The sequence below is a fragment of the Cryptomeria japonica genome, chromosome 8 (genome assembly GCF_030272615.1).
Source record: "Cryptomeria japonica chromosome 8, Sugi_1.0, whole genome shotgun sequence".
In the NCBI taxonomy this organism is placed as follows: domain Eukaryota; kingdom Viridiplantae; phylum Streptophyta; class Pinopsida; order Cupressales; family Cupressaceae; genus Cryptomeria; species Cryptomeria japonica.
In genome coordinates, this window is record NC_081412.1 from 371,195,062 (window position 1) to 371,215,799 (window position 20,738).

Sequence of the window (20,738 nt, forward strand, 5' to 3'; positions counted from 1 at the left end):
TAATTGAAGGAATACATAGTGAATTTGCAGCTGTTAGTTTATTTGTTAGTTGCAGGCCAATTATTTGATAATATGTCCATATTCAAGGTGATAGTAGTTTGCATGACAAGTGTTTGTCTTTATGTCAACTAGCTGTACTAGTTAATTTCAGTCATTACATGTGTGTGTAAAGGTCTAAAACAGCTAGTATATCATTTCTATAACAACCTTGCATTGTTAGAAGCCTTCAATAACTTCATTTGCAGCCTACGAACTCAAAGAAGACAATCAGAAAATTCATAACAGCAGTTTCATACATTGTATGCTAAGTGTTTGATAATATTCCTTGAGCCTATAATCAACATTTTGAGGACAGATTTGGCAAGGGATACTACATAATTTCTCCCTGAATTTGTGTTCTACAAGGTAAATCCTTATGTCTAATTTGTGGTGTGTATTGCTCTCAAAATCCTTTTAGTTTGTTGTTATTTACTAACTTCAAAGTAAATAAGCCCAATATCATATATCTACATTTCATCCTATGAATTAAAAAAGATGATTGATGATTCAATGTTATATCATATAATATAAATCTATATGTCTAATCATTACAAAAATTGAAAATAGTAAATACAATCAAAAACTTGTGTCGTAAGCTCTTAATCAAATCCATTTAAATCTAAGTCATCACTTGGGATGACTTGGTTTCATCCTATGAATTAAAAAGATAATTGATGATTCAACGCTATATCATATAATATAAATCTATATGTCTAATTATAACAATACTTGAAAATAGTAAATACAATCAAAAACTTGTGTCTTCCTCTCAATGAAATCAATTAAAATCTAAGTCATCACTTGGGAAGACTTGGTTCAACTTCTCTTGAACCACAAGAAACCACAATGTCACTCCCACTAGCTACATGGCATTCTTGTGTAAAACATTCATCGTCATCTATACTAACTCCAGCAAGCTCCAAAATGGATGCATCCAAGTGGGCACACTCCAGGACTAAATCCCAATTCTTTGTTGCCCCTTCCTTGCAGTCAACTTCCTTATGTGATATGGGGTGCAAATTGGAATGAACGTAGGCCAAAACTTCAGCTTTTTTTGAGGTGAATAAAGAAGTATGTACTTAACTAAGTGACTAAAGAAGTATGTACTCCAATTCTTTTCGGTGGAAGAACTTGCAACCTATTGAAATTAAAGAGAAAATCATTACAACTTAAAAATGCTAAATAATGGTAAGAATTTTAAAAAATAAAAATAAAAAATACTTACCTGTGATAGAATTTTGATTGAAGAAGGTTGGAGGAACATATAACTTTGCCTATGGAGATACCACCATGTTTGAGCATTTGTCTTGTACTTGTCTTGAAGGGCGCAAATACTGTGATCTCGTCTCGTGATGAACCTACCAAATTCAGTCCTAAACTTATCTGCCACTTCTGGACCAAGGAAGATTCTGTGGAAAGCTTTTTTGCACCCATCTATTAGAATATTAAAATAAAGTTAATTTTAGTATTAATGCTCAATAGTGTATATTCTATTTTAGTAAGATCTTCTACGATCTTCTCAGCAGTTTCTTATTAGAAACTTGCTATTCTTGTAAATACCCTTGTATTATTCATGAGCGTCTTGCTCATTTTGTAAATCAATCAATTCTTTGAAATCCATTGCGTGTCTCGCACTGTTTTATGGTATCAGAGCCTGAATAAAGAATTTGTGAATTCTTTTCCGAGATTTTTCGGGCCTCTTAGTTTTGCTGTAGATTTTCGAAAAAAAATTTGTGTTCAAAAGTCCGTTTTGGACTGTGTTTATGCCGTGTAATGGGATTCTTCCTGTTTGTGTCTGTCTAGCGAGGGTTTTCGGCATTTTTCGGCGCGGTACAGACCTGCCATTTTTTCTACAACCTGCAACTTGGTCAAACCCGTGTTTTTTGACTTTCGGCTAGGGTTTTGACCCTCCAGATTCAGTCGAAAAAAATTTCTAAGTACAAATTCGTGGTGGGTTTTTTGAGATCTCAATTGGGTCGTCGTCAAAATTTTTTGGGTGCCTCGATTTTCGAGCCAACGGATCCAAATTCCAACAGTAGATTCATTCTGAGTTTTTCGCATGGATTTCTGGGTTGCCTTCGGATTTTTCTGGGTCAACCGGAAATTTTTTCTTGAAATTCATGCCAGCCGTACTTCATTTTTTGAAGTTTGTACCTGCATCTGCCTCTCTTTCTGCAGTGGGATTCAAAAATTTTGAATTATGTGCCAGCGCCTCAGTTTTTTTTCGTTTTCAATGCATTGGGAAACGTGCAAATGGCTTCTCTAACCAACCTGATGTTAGAAGGCAATCAATGCTTTAATGGCAACAATTACAACATCTGGAAACAGCGTATGTTGACCATTTTCGAATATAGGCGTCTTGACCAGCTTGTTTTGGGAAAAGAGCTCAGTCCTGGTACACCTGGTGCAGATCAAGATAAGTTTGATGAACACAATCGAGGGGCAGTTATGCTTCTCAAACTCTCTGTGACTGATGATCAGTTACCGCAGATTCCTTCTGGCAAGACAGCTTCCGACGTCTGGAAGCATCTGAAGGAATTGCATGAGACATCCGACAAGAGCCGAGCATTCTTTCTAAAGAATCAGTTGTTCTCCATCATGATGGTCGAACGCATGTCCTTACAGGAACACCTCACGAGGATCAAGGACATTCGAGATCAGCTCGAAGCTATTGGTCGGACTATGGAGGAAGAAGACATGGTAGTAATCACTCTGAAAAGTCTTCCGAAATCGTATGAACACTTCATTGAGACCCTCAATATTACTTCAACTAATGTTGACCTGAAGTTTTCATAATTGTGCACCAAACTTCTGCAACAGGATCGCTGGAAACAACAATTTGGTAGTAGTACTATGTTAGCCTCCTCGGAAAATGCCTTTACAGCCAAATCCTTTTACAAGGATAAAGGCAAATTTCAGTCCTCAGCCTTTTCAACAGAAAGGCTCTTCTCAGACACAGGATGATGCTAAGAAGAAGAATGTGCAGTGCAATTACTGTCACAAGTACGGCCACATGAAGAAAGATTGTCGTCAGAGGCTCGCTTCTGAACAAAAGAAGCAAGGAGGCTCACACCAGAAGGCGCATGTTGCTGACCATTCCGAGCAGAAGGAGTCTGCCTTTTATGCCTTTATGGCTAAGAGGTCTTTAGATCATGCCAGGTCTTCTGCTTGGTACATCGACTCTGGTGCGTCACGTCACTTTTCTCATCGGCGTGACTGGTTTACAGACTTCTCATCTTTCAATGATTCCGTTGTATTCGGCGGAGGTGAGGAGTATACAGTGGTTGGCAGAGGCACTGTTCAGATACAGTCTGGTGGCAGGAATCTCATCTTCCTGAATGTGTACTATGTTCCTGGTATGGAACTTAATCTGCTCTCTGTCAGTCAGATTATGAGGAATTCTCCTCAGCTAGATGTGGTGTTCAGTGCTCACAAGTGTTCCATCATTGATCGGGAGACTCGTCTTATTGTTGCTGTTGGTCTAGAGGATCATGGCCTATACAGGCTTCTTGACACTGGTGATTCACCTAAAGTGGCTCTCGCAGCTCATGTTTCCCCTCTCAACACTTTGTGGCATCAGAGATATGGACATCTCAACATTCAGTATCTCTCTCAACTATCTCGGGAGGGACTTGTTTCAGGGCTACCTGATATTCAGACTCAGCATCTTGGAGTCTGTGGCGCCTGTCAAGCTGGCAAACAGCATCGGACTTCATTCACACATGGAGAGTCTTGGCGCACATCTAAGGTACTTCAATTACTTCATGCTGATATTTGTGGTCCTATGAATACATCTTCTATTACTGGTTGCAAATACTTTTTGCTTATTGTAGATGATTTTAGTAGAAAGATGTGGGTGTACTTTCTTAAACACAAATCAGATGTCTTTAGTATCTTTCAGAAGTTTAAGTCCTTAGTTGAAAAAGAGTCTGGATGTAGCATCGTTACTCTTAGGACAGATAACGGGGGGGAATTTTGTTCTTCTGCATTCTCCAACTTCTGTGATACCCATGGTATCAAACGCCAGTTGACTACACCCTACACTCCTCAGCAAAACAGTGTTGTCGAGCGTCGCAATCGTACGTGTAGACATCTAAAACTGGTCAACACTTGCGGAGTCATATTTTAACATTGGCGCATTGCCTTATTTTAGGGTTTTTGCATCGCATTAACATTTCTTCTATGTTGCGTACTTGGTCTTTATCATTTGCGAGCATCGAGTCCTTCTTCTGCATTCCTCATTTTTATCGCTTTTGAATTAGGGTTTTGTCCTCTTATCAATCTTGTCGTTTTGTGATCGATTTGTCATCGATCCTCGTCCTTGTCAATCTCATCAATTTTGCAATCGATTTGTCATCGATCATTTTCCTCTTCAATCATGTCAATTGGCGCATATCAATTTGGTCTCTTTATCAATATTGGTCAATTTGTCAACCAATTTCAATTGTTTATCAATCAAATCATTTATCAAGTCAGAATCATAATCGAATCGACATCAATTATCTTTTGTCAAGACCTAATTGTCATCCTTGCATTTTCTAATTCATTTTCTAAGGTTTTATGATTTATTCATTTAATCTTGTTTGTCATTTTCCCTCTAGGTTAAATTATTTATTTATTTATCCTAAGTCTTCTTGTCACAATTAAATATTTATTTAATTGGCTAATTAATTCCTCCCTCTTTTTGTGAATTAATTAATGAATGAAAAATTATTAATTAATTTACCTAATTTTCCAATTTACTAATTTCTCCTAATTCCTAATTTTCTATTTTTCATCAATTTTCTAATTTCCTAATTTCTAATTCATCTAATTTTCAATTTTCTCCTATATTTCCCCCTAATTTCATGGGAATGACATAGCAATTTGTCATAATTTGTCATAATTGACAATCAATCAATCTTGCATAGAAAGTGCAAATTTGTCATACGCATGTCATAATTTTGCTATTCTTGATTTGAATTTCCATTCGAATCACTTTCATGCTAATTTGATCTTTTCTCCAATTTGTCTATAAATTGGATGAATTTCTTCAATCAAGGTCCCTCCCTGGTCGAATCAATCACGCTTCTAGTATTCTTGCGCTACCATCTTGTCTACTTGCTTTCATATCATGCTTATGCACTAGTAGGTGAGATCCACAAACAAAGCTATTTGAAGGAGAAAGAAGGACAATGGAGCCACATGAAGGAGACATTCAAGTCTGCATTTGGTTTGCTTAGTTTTCAATCTTGAATGTCTTGTTTTCATGTCTTTATTGAGTGTTTTTAGGATTGTTATCATTGCAATTGAGTCTTCGTGATTGAGCTAGACTAATATTGATTTGTTTTGATGATTTCCAGATTCCTATCATACATTAATTGGTGAACCCGACGTGAACTAACCCCCTAATCATGCTTTTGAGTGCTTTTGAGTTGATTTGCAGGTTAAAAACCCAAGAAACAAGGTAATGCAGGGTTTTCTGGGAACTTCTGCGCCTGTGTGAGACAATCTACGCCTGTGTCAAGCATTCTGCGCCTGTGTCAAGGACAATCTGCGCCTGTGTAAGTCCAGAAACAGAGGTAAAAAAAACAGTGTTTTTACTTGCAAATTGTTTTGTTTTGCATTCTGTTTCTGCTTTTTTGGTTTTTGGTACTGATTCTCTGTGCAGCACCTTGGCATACGCATGACAAAGACAACAAATGAAACTACTAACACATTGTATGCAGGTTCGCTAGTCAAAGACTAAGAAAATCAAACTTCTGACTTGGTGGTTTTGCAAGTTGCCTTATACTCCAACTAAACTTGGTGTTTGTAATTCATAATTAGGCACCTAGTATGATTTCTAAATAGGATGGAATGAATGTATGTTTGCTTTGATTGTTGAGATTGACATTGGAGTAGGAGAGTATGCTCTCATCCTTCTTAGGGTGATCAGAAATCCAGATCTTCGATACCATGCTCATGTTTTTTATTGTGTGTCACCTTTAGAGGGCCTGCCTTCCCAACCATTTGCTTTTGCAAGCAAGTGACAATCGTGAGAAGGGAACGACCCAAAGTGAGTACGGCTAGAATACCTTGGCATTCTAACTCACTATAAACAAATACCTGATGGGCGAAAGCTTTAAAGGAAGGGTTACGTGGGAATTGCAGTTACTTGGGAAGTGATGACCCTTGAACTCTTTCTCATATCAACATCTAAGTAGGACCTCACGGTCTAAATCGTGCTTGCGCGACTACATTTGTTTGGTATCTTGGTGGGCTTAATGTCTCAATCACGCTTGCGTGACACCAAGGAGTAACGCTTAATAGAAATCCTTACTAAACACCTTGTATTTAGAGGCCAAAAATCCTTCTAGTTGCTTGAGAAGGACAAGTTCAGATACTTGGAAGACATACTAAGTTCGCCATGGGGAGATTTCCATGGGGACTGATGCCTGGCTGCCCTGAGAAGTGAGTGCCGTGAAGGGGAGCCCGTGGGGTCAAGCCTCTATGTATTCTCCTTGAATCTCATAACGAGTCTACCTCTCAAGTACCTACTGTCCTTGCCTACCATAAGAAATGTGAGAATGAGCATGATTGTCTTGAGTCTAAGTTAAAATATCTTGTCTTCTTGGCTTGTCAAAAGTTGAGTTGTGTCTCATTTCAAAAACAAGACAAATTGATTCAAAACAAGGTTAAACACAAGAGTATTTCATTCAACAAAGTTCAAACACCTTCAAACATGGTTGTCAAACATTTTTCAAAATCTTGTCTCAACATTCATGTCACTTAGATTTAGGTTCATCCTAGGTTTGCATTTTGCAAATTCATTGTCAATTACCAAGGTTAAGTTTCACCTAGGTCATACTCCTTTGCATATCAATAAGGGTCATCCAGTTGCATGTGTCCTCTTGCATTAGAGCAATACCATTTCATAATTCAACCTTAGGTTTTGCCTTAGGTTTACATTGTCATACATTTGCATTTGCATACCCTAGGTCTCTTCATTAAGCTTAAGTCATTATCATATCATATTAGGATCACTTGCATAGTAATTGTCCCTTTGCATATAGTGTCAAAGCTAGGTTTTGTCATACTTGAGTAATTCCAAATCTTTGATAAACTCTAAGTCATTGTTAGGAAGTCTAGACCTTATCAAACCTTTTCTATTTTTGTCATTATTGTCATTTGGTCAAACCTAGCTTAGTATCCAAGCATATAGGGGAGACATTGTCATTTTGTCCTTTTGTCACTTGGTCCTTTTGTCCTTTGAGGTCTAGACATCATTTCAATTTCCTAAGGGTCTCTTTTTCGATTTGCATTTCAAAAAGTTTGTCAAAATCTTGAAAAACAACCAAAAACATAGGTTGCATTCTTGCCATAGATTGCATTTTCATTTATTCAGGTTGCATTTAGTTGCATATCATACATCATCCTTTTAAAATCAAAAATCCCAAAAACATTGCATAGTGACATGTCTATTGAAACAAGGTTCCAAGCACCAATGATACAACAAAGTTTGACATATCAACCGACAATGCAATCACAATTCTATCCAACCCAACAACAAAGCAACATTGATCAAACTTTTTATGATGAAACAAGTCTCCAAATACAAAAACTAGAGGAGAAACTAGCTCAAGAAGAGGAGATATTGGAACAAAGAGTGAAAAACATTGAGAAGAATAGATCACAAATGTCCAAAATGTTTCGAAAATTTCCAAGTCGAAATCCAAAGATTGAGCCAATTGATGTAAGATCTCTTCTTGAACGATCAGACATACAAGCTCTCCTCCCCCAAATAGAGATGATGAAACAATTTCAAGAAAAGAGACAACATCAATTTCAACATTATGTGCCTCCACAACAAGAACAAGAAGATGTTTACTATCAATCAAATTTTCAACCAGTACAACCAATTGTTCAAAATATACAACCAATACAACCAATGGTCCAATTTCAACAATATGTCCAACCAACTATACAATGTCCACAAATGGTTCAACCAATGGTGGAATATCAATGTCAACAACCACAATCAAACATTCAAAAACAAAGGTTGCAGCACACACCAACCCAAGTTTCAAACATGTCAGAACAATTGAACCAAGTCCAATATCAATACATGACATCAAACCAACTCCTTTCCAAACAAGTTCAAATTCCAGATACAACTATGTCAAAACCTCGAAAGAAAGGTGGCTTTATTGCAATGCTCTTAAGGAAATTACCAAGTGAGTTTATTGAGGAAGATCAAGATAATACACTTATGTCTAGCAATGCCTCATTCCCCCGAAAACAAATTGACTCTCCAGTGGCATCTATCCCTACACCTCTAGAAGTTTCACAAGAACCTTCCATATTGTCCTCATCAAACAATACACCCAAGGATGCAATTATCCAAGGGCTATCCATAATTGATTGCCAAGATAATCCAATTCATGATGCACATCCTTGTCATGTTTCAGAAATACAAGACCCAATGCCACCATGCACTTTATTGCCATTACCTATTTTAGAGGACCCCATTCGAAGTCCCTCTTCCTCATGTTCAAGCATTGATTCCTTGCTAGAATCCATCACAAATGTTCAAAGTGCATTTCCTTCATGCCAAAACATTGATTCCTTGTCAAAATCCTCCATGCATATCCAAAGTCCAACCTCATGTCAAGAGGATAATTTAGAGCATGAAGAAATGTGTCTTAAAACAGATCAAGATCAAGATCTTGAAACCTTATCATCCCATCCAATTGTTGACCAGGATCCCATGTTCCCAGACACTCACGATGATTCCCCTATTCTTTTCCATCCTATCCAAAGCCTTATTGACACTCCATTCCCCGAGCAAGATCAAGATATCCCAATCCATCCAATCCCAAACGATCCCCTTCTATTTCATGAACACAATATCCTTTCAAATCCCATTGGCATTCCACTTCCTAAGAAAGATCAAGATATCCCTTCCATCCTTTCCGATGATCCCATTGAAAGTCAAGAGCAAAGCACCTTTAAAGAGGATTCCAATGATCTTCCTCCTTGTCAAGATCAAATCATTCCTTCAGATCCTCCGCAAGATCCTTTTGTTCCTCCATCTCCTTGTCTTAATACTCCATATACACTCCAAGATCTCGTTTCTTTTGATGATCCCATTATTTCTCCCATTCCATCTCTTGAAGAGCCTGTCATTGAACCATGTCCACTACACGATCCTAGTCCCCCTCATGATTCTAACGTGTCAGTGCAAGATGTTCATGAACCCCTGACATTAACAATGGGTTCTTCTACTTTGGTGCAATCTAATCCACTTCAAGATCTCATTATTTCTCTCATATCACATCCACCTCATAATGGACTCGCGTCTTCTTCCCAAAGAAAAGAGTATCCTACAAGTCAAGATATTCATAAAGGCAAAGGAGTAGATCTTCATAAGCAAGAATCCCTTCATGTTAAAGAAAATATTAAGGGTCATGGCCTCAGTGAAATTCCTCAAGACATGGGTACCCCTACTAAATCCAACATCCCTCCATCACAATCCAAACATATCCCTTCCCCATCATACTTTCCATCCATCTTAGGTCCTTATATTCCTTCGTCCTCTATGCAAGGTCAGCAAAGGCACACATCCTTGAGTAAATTTCATCAATCCAAAAGAAGTCCACTTCATTCCTATCCATCCATGCATTCCTTTCCCCCTCCAAGCAATTTGGATGCCAAGTATAAAAGTCATAAGTCTAAAAATCCACATGTATTCAAGGATCAACATGTCCAATATAATCGACATGTCAAAACAAAGAACAATATGATCTATAAAGAAAAAGAAATATCCAAAAGGCCACAAAGGCCCATTGCTCAAAAGCAAAATTCAAAATATATATGGGTTCCTAAATCCCTTGTTTTGGCAATACACTCCAAGGAACCACAAAAGCATGAAAAATCAAAAACCATGTGGATCCCTAAGCAGCTCCTTGAAGCACAAAAGCCTAAAGAAACATCCAATGTGGCATCCAAAGTTGCTATTCCTCCATCCAACCCTCTCAAATTTGTTCCTCCATCACCTTCTTCATCCATTTTGGGCCCTTATGTCCCAAAATCCATAGCTATTCCTTCATCAAAATCTCCATATCCAAAACCCACTCTTCCTCCATCAGTCCATCACCCCTCAAGGTGTGTGCCAATGTTGATCTTGCCAACATTTCCATCCACTGAAGCCCAATTCTTCCAATACCCTATCCATTATCCAATGCATATTTTCCATCCTTCAATCCCTTTGGTCCAATCCTTTGCCTAAATCCTTGCCTTAGTTTCATCTCTTTTTCCATGTCCTTATCCTACCAACGTCTTTGAGCATACTTTTAAAGGTCATGGTCCATTTTTTTCAAGGCTACTATCCAAACAAAAAGATGTTTGAGTCCTTCTTCCATCCCCTATCATGTGTCCATCTTCTATTAAAAAAGTCAAAATACAAAAAAAAAAAAAAAGTGAGAAAAAAAAAAAGAAAAACAAAGAAAAAAAGTAAAGAAAAATAATTCGTCCACTGGTGAAAACCTGGCAAACAGGCGCCTTGGACAAGTACCGTGATGAAAACCTAGCAAACAGGCGTCATGCGTAATCTATGAACTCCTTGCACACCGCACTTAGGGGCAGGTTTCCTCCTTCATATCCTTTTGTCCTTCATTTTTCCATTATCCTATCATACCATGTCATTACCCTTCATATCCTATTGTCCCTCATGTACATATCCCCTTTTCCACCTTTGATCTTGACAAGGCTGAGGATCGTCATGAGCATCATGCATCTTGTTTGCAGCTTTTAGTCTATCATAGCTTTTGGTCTTTATCCATTTGCTTATTATAACCTTTCATCCACATTCCCTAGCTTATTGCAACTTTCTGCCACTATCCCTTACCAATCTCGACTTTCAATCCATGTCCCTTATCCATTCTTGGTCTTGCTTATCCTATCCATATCTTATCACTATCCATACACTCTTTTTCATTCCTTGATCTTGATCTGACATAAGGACACAAAATTTAAATATGGTTTCAAAAACCTCTTGACATGTCCCTCATGCCATGTTCCTATTTTACATTGTCATATCCAGTCTCTTGTCCCATCATGCAATAGCCCTTGAAAATTGCATCTGCGTTGTCTCCATAATAAAAGGCCTTTGTCTTCCCTCTATCCACCAACATTTCAAAAAGCCTATTTATTCACCTGTCATATTCCTTGCCTTGCTAGACACTAGGGGCAAAATCATAAAAAATTGAAAAATGTCCTGAAATAATTCAAAAAAATTGAAAAATGTCCTGAAATAATCCAAAAAAATCAAATAATGTCCTGAAATAATCCAAAAAAATTGAAAATGTCTTGAAATAAAAACAAAAAAAAATTGAAAAATGTCCTGAAAAAATCCCTAAAAAATCAAATAAAGTCCTAAAAAACGAACACAAAAAAATTGTAAAAACTCGAAAAGCAAAACAAAAAAAAAAAATATCCCTTTTGTGCATAAGACAAATCACTGAGCATCCCTCCACCGACACGCAATCCAACACTGCGCTTTACTGCAAATCACGCGTCAACAGATGAACTTTTTCAATCAAACCAGACATTCAAACTGATCACAATTGTCATATCAATCACTCAACGTCAATATCACTCGTCCTTGGCACACTATCATGGGTCTTATACAGGGTGTGGTATACTCGAAACCAGACTATGTCCTGTCTTAGACGAGGTACCGCATTCCCTGAAATCAAACAGCATGATCGTCCTATCAACACTTTCAACTTTTGACAATGAAGATCAAGATGTTTGTTTGACTTGTTGGAATTAGCGAGTCTTATCATTTATTGATTTATCTTCGATCATGTTCCTATGTTGCTCGATGATGTCACTGAGTGATTTAGAGTGACCGGGATGGTTCATGGTCCCTTTCTTTTTTTGTTGTGATTGTTGTTTGTCTGCGATGTGTCTGTCTTTTGCAAAAAGGATTGCATTTCAGTTCTGGCCTTCAATGCCATGATGCTACGCATCCATTTTGCTACATTAAAATAAAGGTTCTCACATACAAAGTGCATTAGTGAAAGCAAGTTTTTCTTCGTCTCTATCTGTCCTCTGTCTCATTTCTTCTTACTAACATTTCTTCCGTCAGTTTGGGCAATCAGTCTGATCTAGTGCTCTGATCTCCAAAAACATAAGCTGCATCCTGCATCCATTTGGTTAGTACATTTGCATTACATCAAACATCATATCAAGTATTTTATCCATTTCATATTATAAATGCATCAAAAACACAATGTATCCATACATGTTCCACCATAAACAGTGCATAAGTCATCCATACATGGAAACTAAACATACGTCATAACACATTGCATCCCATCATATCGATGCATATCATATCACATATCACAATAATATCGGAGTACAAAAATTGGACTGTCTGTCCTAAGTATGGCCCGCAGGCTGACTACATAATGTCATCTGTCCGTCATAAGGAGCACGTGCCTCTGTCACTGGGTGCTCCCTCTATCCTCCTCATCCCTGCCATGTCTCAAGGATGATGTCCCTCCTGGTCCTAGTTGTGGGGGTCTCATAGGTCCACTCACCCCCACGCTGCTCAATGACCTCCAAGAGCGTGCCCTGCTCTCTGTCCGTCATAATGAAGACCCTACACAAGCGCAGAATTCGCCCTACACAAGCGCAGAAGTCAGTTTCTGCATTCCTTGTGGGCCCCGCAATGTCCCGCAAGCCAGTCAAATTCATAAAATTGAAAATATGGGTTTTTGAGATACATACCGCTGCTCTCGCGTCATCTGTACATGCGTACACGTTCTGCGAGGTGATCTGCCATTGGAATGTTCGCCATCTCTCTGCAAGTATCCTTTTCCAGAGCAACAAATTCTCCTCCTTGGCTAGTGCAAATGAGCAATTTTCACTCTCTTTGTCTCATTTATAGATCTTTGTCAGTGCATAGATGGACGTGCACCCTCTCCATCTTATGCTGGTTGCGGTCTTTTGCACTTTCAATTGCTTGTCATTTGTGCATCCGATCCCTGATTGTCAGTCTGTTTGCTCCTATCATTTTCTATCATTCTTATCGATCAATTGGCCTCTTTTCTGGATGTTTCCGGCCAATTCCTCGAGGGGGCATCCATATGTCATTGTCAGTGTCTTGGGCATTTTCATTATTGTTCTTTGAAACAACGCTTAGAATCGCAGTCTCAAAGAGGGGCAAAATGTAGACATCTAAAACTGGTCAACGCTTGCGGAGTCATATTTTAACATTGGCGCATTGCCTTATTTTAGGGTTTTTGTGTCGCATTAACATTTCTTCTATGTTGCGTACTTGGTCTTTATCATTTGCGAGCATCGAGTCCTTCTTCTGCATTCCTCATTTTTATCGCTTTTGAATTAGGGTTTTGTCCTCTTATCAATCTTGTCGTTTTGTGATCGATTTGTCATCGATCCTCGTCCTTGTCAATCTCGTCAATTTTGCAATCGATTTGTCATCGATCCTTTTCCTCTTCAATCATGTCAATTGGCGCATATCAATTTGGTCTCTTTATCAATATTGGTCAGTTTGTCAACCAATTTCAATTGTTTATCAATCAAATCATTTATCAAGTCAGAATCATAATCGAATCGACATCAATTATCTTTTGTCAAGACCTAATTGTCATCCTTGCATTTTCTAATTCATCTTCTAAGGTTTTATGATTTATTCATTTAATCTTGTTTGTCATTTTCCCTCTAGGTTAAATAATTTATTTATTTATCCTAAGTCTTCTTGTCACAATTAAATATTTATTTAATTGGCTAATTAATTCCTCCCTCTTTTTGTGAATTAATTAATGAATGAAAAATTATTAATTAATTTACCTAATTTTCCAATTTACTAATTTCTCCTAGTTCCTAATTTTTTATTTTTCATCGATTTTCTAATTTCCTAATTTCTAATTCATCTAATTTTCAATTTTCTCCTACATTTCCCCTAATTTCATGGGAATGACATAGCAATTTGTCATAATTTGTCATAATTGACAATCAATCAATTTTGACATAGCAATTTGTCATAATTATCAATCAATCAATCTTGCATAGAAAGTGCAAATTTGTCATACACATGTCATAATTTTGCTATTCTTGATTTGAATTTCCATTTGAATCACTTTCATGCTAATTTGATCTTTTCTCCAATTTGTCTATAAATTGGATGAATTTTTTCAATCAAGGTCCCTCCCTGGTCGAATCAATCACGCTTCTAGTATTCTTGCGCTACCATCTTGTCTACTTGCTTTCATATCATGCTTATGCACTAGTAGGTGAGATCCACAAACAAAGCTATTTGAAGGAGAAAGAAGGACAATGGAGCCACATGAAGGAGACATTCAAGTCTGCATTTGGTTTGCTTAGTTTTCAATCTTGAATGTCTTGTTTTCATGTCTTTATTGAGTGTTTTTAGGATTGTTATCATTGCAATTGAGTTTTCGTGATTGAGCTAGACTAATATTGATTTGCTTTGATGATTTCCAGATTCCTATCATACAGTACGGTTGTTGAGATGGCTCGCTCAATGTTACAACACAGGAGTGTTCCGAATAAGTATTGGGCTGGAGCAGTGTTTACTGTTGTCTACCTCTTTAACCGTTCCCCTACTCAGGTTGTTAAGGGGAAGACTCCAGAAGAGGTTTGGTCTGGTCGGAAGCCTAAGATCAGCCACCTGAAGGTTTTTGGCTTTGTTGCCTATCTTTGGATTCCAAATGCTAAGCGCTCCAAGTTGGATTCCAAAAGTCAGAAACTCATGATGACAAGATAAAGTGATCACCATAAGGCCTAAAGACTGATAGATATAGACACTGAACGTCTTATCTTCAGTCGTGATGTTGTATTTGATGAAGACAGAGGATTCTTTCAGTCCCCTTCTTTTGAGCAGTGTTTTGAGGATCAGCCTCACAGTGTTCTTCTTCCATTAGGTTCGCCTGATGGGCGGGATGATGCAGAATCCATTTTCGATGATGCACTACCTGAGTTCCCTCCGGAGAATAATCCTCCTCCTGCTGCTCTTGTTCCTGATCCTGAGCCTCTTCCAGCTCCTCCAGATGTTAGCACTTCTACTCTCCGGCCTAAATGGTGGGCCAAGACCATTGGTGATCTCAGGGATACTGAACTCATTGAGGGTAGAACCTCCCGTAATAAGAGCAAACAGCAGCATACAGTCAATTTTGCTCTCATGGCTAACATACACAGTGTTTTTGAGCCTCAGACATATTCAGAGGCTAAAGGTATACGTGAGTGGGAACAAGCTATGGAAGCTGAGTTCCAGAGTCTTCAGAAGAATCACACTTGGGCCCTTTCTGATCTTCCTTCAGGGAAGAAGCCCATTAGCTGCAAATGGGTGTACAAAGTAAAATACAAAGCTAATGGAACCTAGACAAGTATAAGGCTCGTCTTGTTGCTCGTGGGTTCTCACAGAAAGAAGGCATTGACTACGAGGAGACTTTTGCTCCTACAGCCAAAATGAGTACCATACGGCTCGTTCTTGCCTTGGCAGCCCAATTCAGTTGGAAAGTCCATTAGATGGATGTCAAGAGTGCTTTTTTGAATGGTGACTTATAGGAAGAAGTCTACATGACGCAACCCCCAGGATTCAAGGTTGTTGGTCAAGAACAGAAGATCTGTAGACTAGTCAAAACACTCTATGGTCTGAAACAAGCTCCTCGGGCTTGGTACATGAAAATTGATAAGTACCTGACAGATCATGGTTTTCAGCGGAGTCTATCTGATGCAAACCTGTATATCAAGCATACCAGTAATGATGTTCTGTTTGTGGTTGTCTATGTGGATGACTTAATCATTACTGGCAGTTCAAGACATTTGATCACTGGGATCAAACAGGATTTGTGCCGCACCTTTGATATGACAGATTTGGGACTTCTACATTACTGCTTAGGAGTTGAAGTCTGGCAGACTAAGAACAGTATCTTTCTCTCTCAGTCCAAGTATGCCAGAAGTCTTGTGGACAGGTTCAGAATGCAAGATTGCAAACCTGCCTCTACTCCTATGGAACCCGAGCTCAAACTTTCAGCTCAGTCATCTTCACCAGTTGTGGATGAATCTTTGTTCAGGCAACTAGTGGGCAGCCTCATCTATCTTAATGCCACTAGACCTAACATCAGTTTTGCAGTGAGCTACATTTCACGCTTCATGACAGCTCCCAAGGTTGATCATTGGATAGCAACGAAGCGTGCGCTGCGTTGTGTGAGTGGCACTCCTGATTATGGACTTCTGTACACTCAGAGTTTTGATCGTACACTCAGTGGTTACACAGATTTTGACTAGGCAGGTTCGGTTGATGACCGTAAATCTACAATAGGGTATGCGTTTAGTTTGGGATCTAGTGTTGTCACATGGACTAGTAAGAAGCAGCAGGCAGTGGCTCTCTCCTCGACAGAAGCAGAGTATCGGGGAGCAGTTAAGGCATCTTGTGAGGCGGTTTGGCTTCGACGAATGCTTGTGGATATGCATGTCTCCCAGGCAGGTCCAACTCCCTTGTTCTGTGATAATCAGGGAGTGCTCAAACTCGCCAAGAATCCAGTCTTCCATGAAAGAACCAAGCATGTGGAAACTCATTGTCACTATATTCGACAGCTGGTTGAAGACGGATCTATCCACTTGCTATATGTTCCTACCTCAAAGCAGCCAGCAGACATCTTCACCAAGCCCCTTGGTCCTGATAAATTTGTAAAATTCAGGGGGTCTATAGGTGTAGTTAATAGATTGAGCATTAAGGGAGGGTATTAGAATATTAAAATAATGTTAATTTTAGTATTAATGCTCAATAGTGTATATTCTATTTTAGAAAGATCTTCTACTATCTTCTCAACAGTTTCTTATTAGAAACTTGCTATTCTTGTAAATACCCTTGTATTATTTATGAGCGTCTTGCTCATTCTGTAAATCAATCAATTCTTTGAAATCCATTGCGTGTCTCGCATTGTTTTACCATCAGCAGCTTCATTGTCTCTGTATGATCTTGTTCTCCTAGGCAACAAAAGTATTTCCATGCTATAATATTTAGGAGATAATCCATACGCAGGGAGATGCAAAGGTGTGGTCATCTTGTTCCAATAGTTAAGAATGACTTTTTTCACCCTTAGAAAAAATGTTTCTTTAGGTCACTCTTCTCTATTAGTATGGCCCTTATTTTTTCTATCATGGCATCGATGCCATCATAAATTTCTCCCAAACACGACTGATTGTATCAATAAACCTGATCATACTCTTGGTCTTTGGCTCAGAGAAATGAGATCGCCACACTTGCTACTTCTTGAGATAAGGGCATGAGTTCCATACTTTTGCACTACTACTCAGCATTAATGTCACTTGGTCTGTGGGTGTAAGAGAAGTGAGATCGCCACTATTTTGTGGTTGGAATGCTACTTCTGGCTGTCATATTGCTTTGTGTCCAATATTTTCAGATGGGACTGAGTAGCAGTTCAAGGATCTTTTAACTCTATACACCTTTCCCCTGCCTTCAGCAGGTGGTTAAGCCCAATCGTCCTAATGTTGGGTTGTTGGATGGGCTGTCATTGCTTTTCATTCTAGCAAGCTAGAGCCCTTAGATTATCTGATATAAGAATACAGTGATAAGTGTTTAGCCCCTTTGGATTTTCACGCTATCTTTCATTTGAATTAGTTGGTGATTTAAATACCACCTGGGGGTTTGAATCTCGCCAGGTATTTTCCTACGACCAAGGGTCCTTTAACCTTAGTCTTTTTGTTTTTTTTAAGTGATAATAAATATTAATTGCACATTGCAACAGGGTTGAAATTTTAATAAAATTTCTAAAGAATTAACTAATTTTACTACTACATCTAAATAATACCAATTGTATATTGAAACAGTGTCCTCACAAGTTTATACAGAATGATAAAGTTTTCATTGGTTGTCTCCTGCTAGAAATGAAAAACATAACAGCATTTCCTTACTAAAACAGACTAAGCACACTAAGGTAGACCGTACGCTACAATCTGGATGTACCGATTTGCATAACCAAAAGAAGGCTTTGAGTTTGAGTTGCACATATAGGTTGAAGTAATCACTTCATATGTCTTGTTTGTCATATTCTGCCAATCCTTTAGCTTTATAATTAGTTTAACTGTTATAACAAAAAAAAAATGGGAATAATCAATCAATAAACAAAGCACACATTCCTATCCACTTCATATGCCTTGTTTGTCATATTCTGCCAATCCTTTAGCTTTGTAATTAGCTTAACAGTTATCACAAAAAAAAAATATGGGAATAATCAATCAATAAACAAAGCACACATTCCTATCCAAGGATACTACAATTGACGAGTCCAAATTCTGCAATTTATGTGTAAGTCAGCGCATAAACAGTGGAGAGAAGGATATGTATCTCGTAAACTGCATGGAGTCAATGGGTAATTTATCTGACTCATAAATGTAGTTCCAAATGGTCAAACTCACATTTCGAGAATTGAATGCGGACAGACCAATGTATTAGATAGTAATTGCATGAAAATGGTACCCCATTTATACCATTTAAATCTACCATGAGAATGTTAAAGCTATCAAGACAACGAAAATGCTGTTAAGATTGAAAAGAGAGTTTAAGTGATAACACTAACCTGCTACATTGTTGACAGAATCTCTGCATAAGGCGGCCGACTAAAGCCTTGTTAGCCTTGGCATGCATTTCACAAACCTTGTGGCGCCTATGGTAGTCCTTGGCAGTGTTAAGGTCAACTTTACAGTCATCAACCTGACACTTAGGACTAGAATGAGAAGATGGCACAGGCGTTGCGCGAGGCCGTTTACCACTCCCACTCGCTTCATTCACTGCCATGGAACTAGAACAATAATCGTTCCCTCCCAGCTTCAAAGTCAGGCATTCTGCCATCTCCTCTTCTTCTCCCATCAACACCTTTCTTCTTTTCTCTGATGCATTGTTAGTAATCATGTTGCCAATACCATTACCATTGGTGTTCGATGTCTCAACTGAAGAGATATGCAGGGACTTAGCCGTGAAGAGACGGCTATCCCATTCCCAATCATTCGCATCCCATTCATGTCTCCTCCCGCCATATCCATCTCCATCTTCAATTACCTGCTTACCCTTAGACATCGAGATGAAATTATAACCTGTATGATGTGGCGGCTGCAAAACCTGATTTTCACACTGGCTCATGCCAAATCTTGCCTCCATTGAAAGCACTATTTCATAAACCCCTAAAACACCACTCTCCCCACACCATAACTCTCAAAATCTACACTAAACTGTAGAAATTTACCAGATCCTGCAATGTAGGAACCCTGTATTTTGTTCTCAAATTTTCAACAAAAAACAGCGTTGACGACAGTTCAGAAAGCTTCAGAATTACAAACAGACCTCAAAGTCTTCTTACGCCCACAGACAAACACGAGCACCTATAATTTTCCATGAAACAGCCGCAAATGGGTATTGCGAACCCTCAGAATGCAACCCTCGACCAAATTAGCCGCCATAAAAATTACGCGGATCTGTCAATTGAAAAATAGAAAAACGAAAGTGAAATTGAAAGAGGAAAAGGAGTCTATGAGTAGTAGGTGGGTTCAGCGTGCGGGCACCGCTCTGCAGATTGAGACTAGAGAGATGCCTTGTCTAGTACCTCTACCAATCGATCATCGCCACCTACACGTGTCATCCTACGTATAGGTAAAAGGAGTGTATTTAGCCGGTCACATGGAGAACCGCGTACGGCCGGCCGCCCCTACAGATCCCTCAAGTTTTCGGGCACGAGGTAAATTGCTGCTGAGAGTGTGTACGTAGGTACTGTTTGTTCTGTTTCGGACCTCCGATCTGATCTCCTCTCTCCATTTCTTTTTCTTGATCAGATTTTGGACCTGCACGGAATTCCCGAGTATTTGCCCTGTTTCAAAAGCCTTTTAACCCACACTTTTTTCTTCCCCGCTTCCCCTGCTCCCATTTTGTTTTCGTTTTCTTTCCCGGCTTATTTGACCGACGCACCCGGGTATATTTACGCTTCTCGAGCGTAAAACGCGATCCAAGAATTTTATTGACTCTTTCCAACGTCTGAAATTTTAAAAGAGTACAATAATAATAAATATAGTTTTTGGTAGGGGAGTCGGTTTCTACTGCGACTAAATATATTAAAAGAAATATTAGTTGGAAAATATTATTATTAATTAATATTTATTTATAAGCTATGCTATTTTATTTTATATATTTGTGAATTAAGTTGTTTTATTTTATTGAAAAGATATTTTATATTATTTTTTTAGTACTTGTTGTTAGACTAGTACTATTGTAATTGGTTGGATCAAATTTCGGTTTTTCAATATTTAAGATGCATGATTTTTAAGTTTTCAAATTATAGATAATTTGCATCTTATTATCAGACATGAGTTTTTTAGGCAAATTTTTAGGTCATTAAAATAATATTTAGTATGTTGTATCCGCGTTTAATAAACACTCATTTCTTTGTAGTTAGAATTTTAAAACATTTAATAAATTTAGAATATACTTTCACCTAATATTCATATTTGTTCATTCATTTAGATCAATAACAATTATATGAGTTTATAAATTGAATATATAAATTTTGATGCATTTTAAATTATGTTACACTCAAATTTATAATTATTCTATCAATGAGATAATGAAAATTAAATTGTATTTTTTATTTTAAATTTTAAAATTAAATTTAGTT

At 38.1% G+C, this 20,738-nt stretch overlaps 1 protein-coding gene across 1 annotated transcript in view; it reads right to left on the reverse strand.

Annotated features, from left to right (window-relative positions):
• Positions 1 to 20,036, reverse strand: part of LOC131066323 (squamosa promoter-binding-like protein 1) — an 82,829-nt gene extending 62,793 nt beyond the window's left edge. The window contains exon 1 of the mRNA XM_058001059.2: positions 18,657 to 20,036. Within this exon, the coding sequence (XP_057857042.2) occupies positions 18,657 to 19,234 (578 nt within the window). The 5' untranslated portion in view covers positions 19,235 to 20,036. The remainder of the gene's footprint in view (positions 1 to 18,656) is intronic.
• Between the last annotated feature and the right edge of the window lie 702 nt (positions 20,037 to 20,738).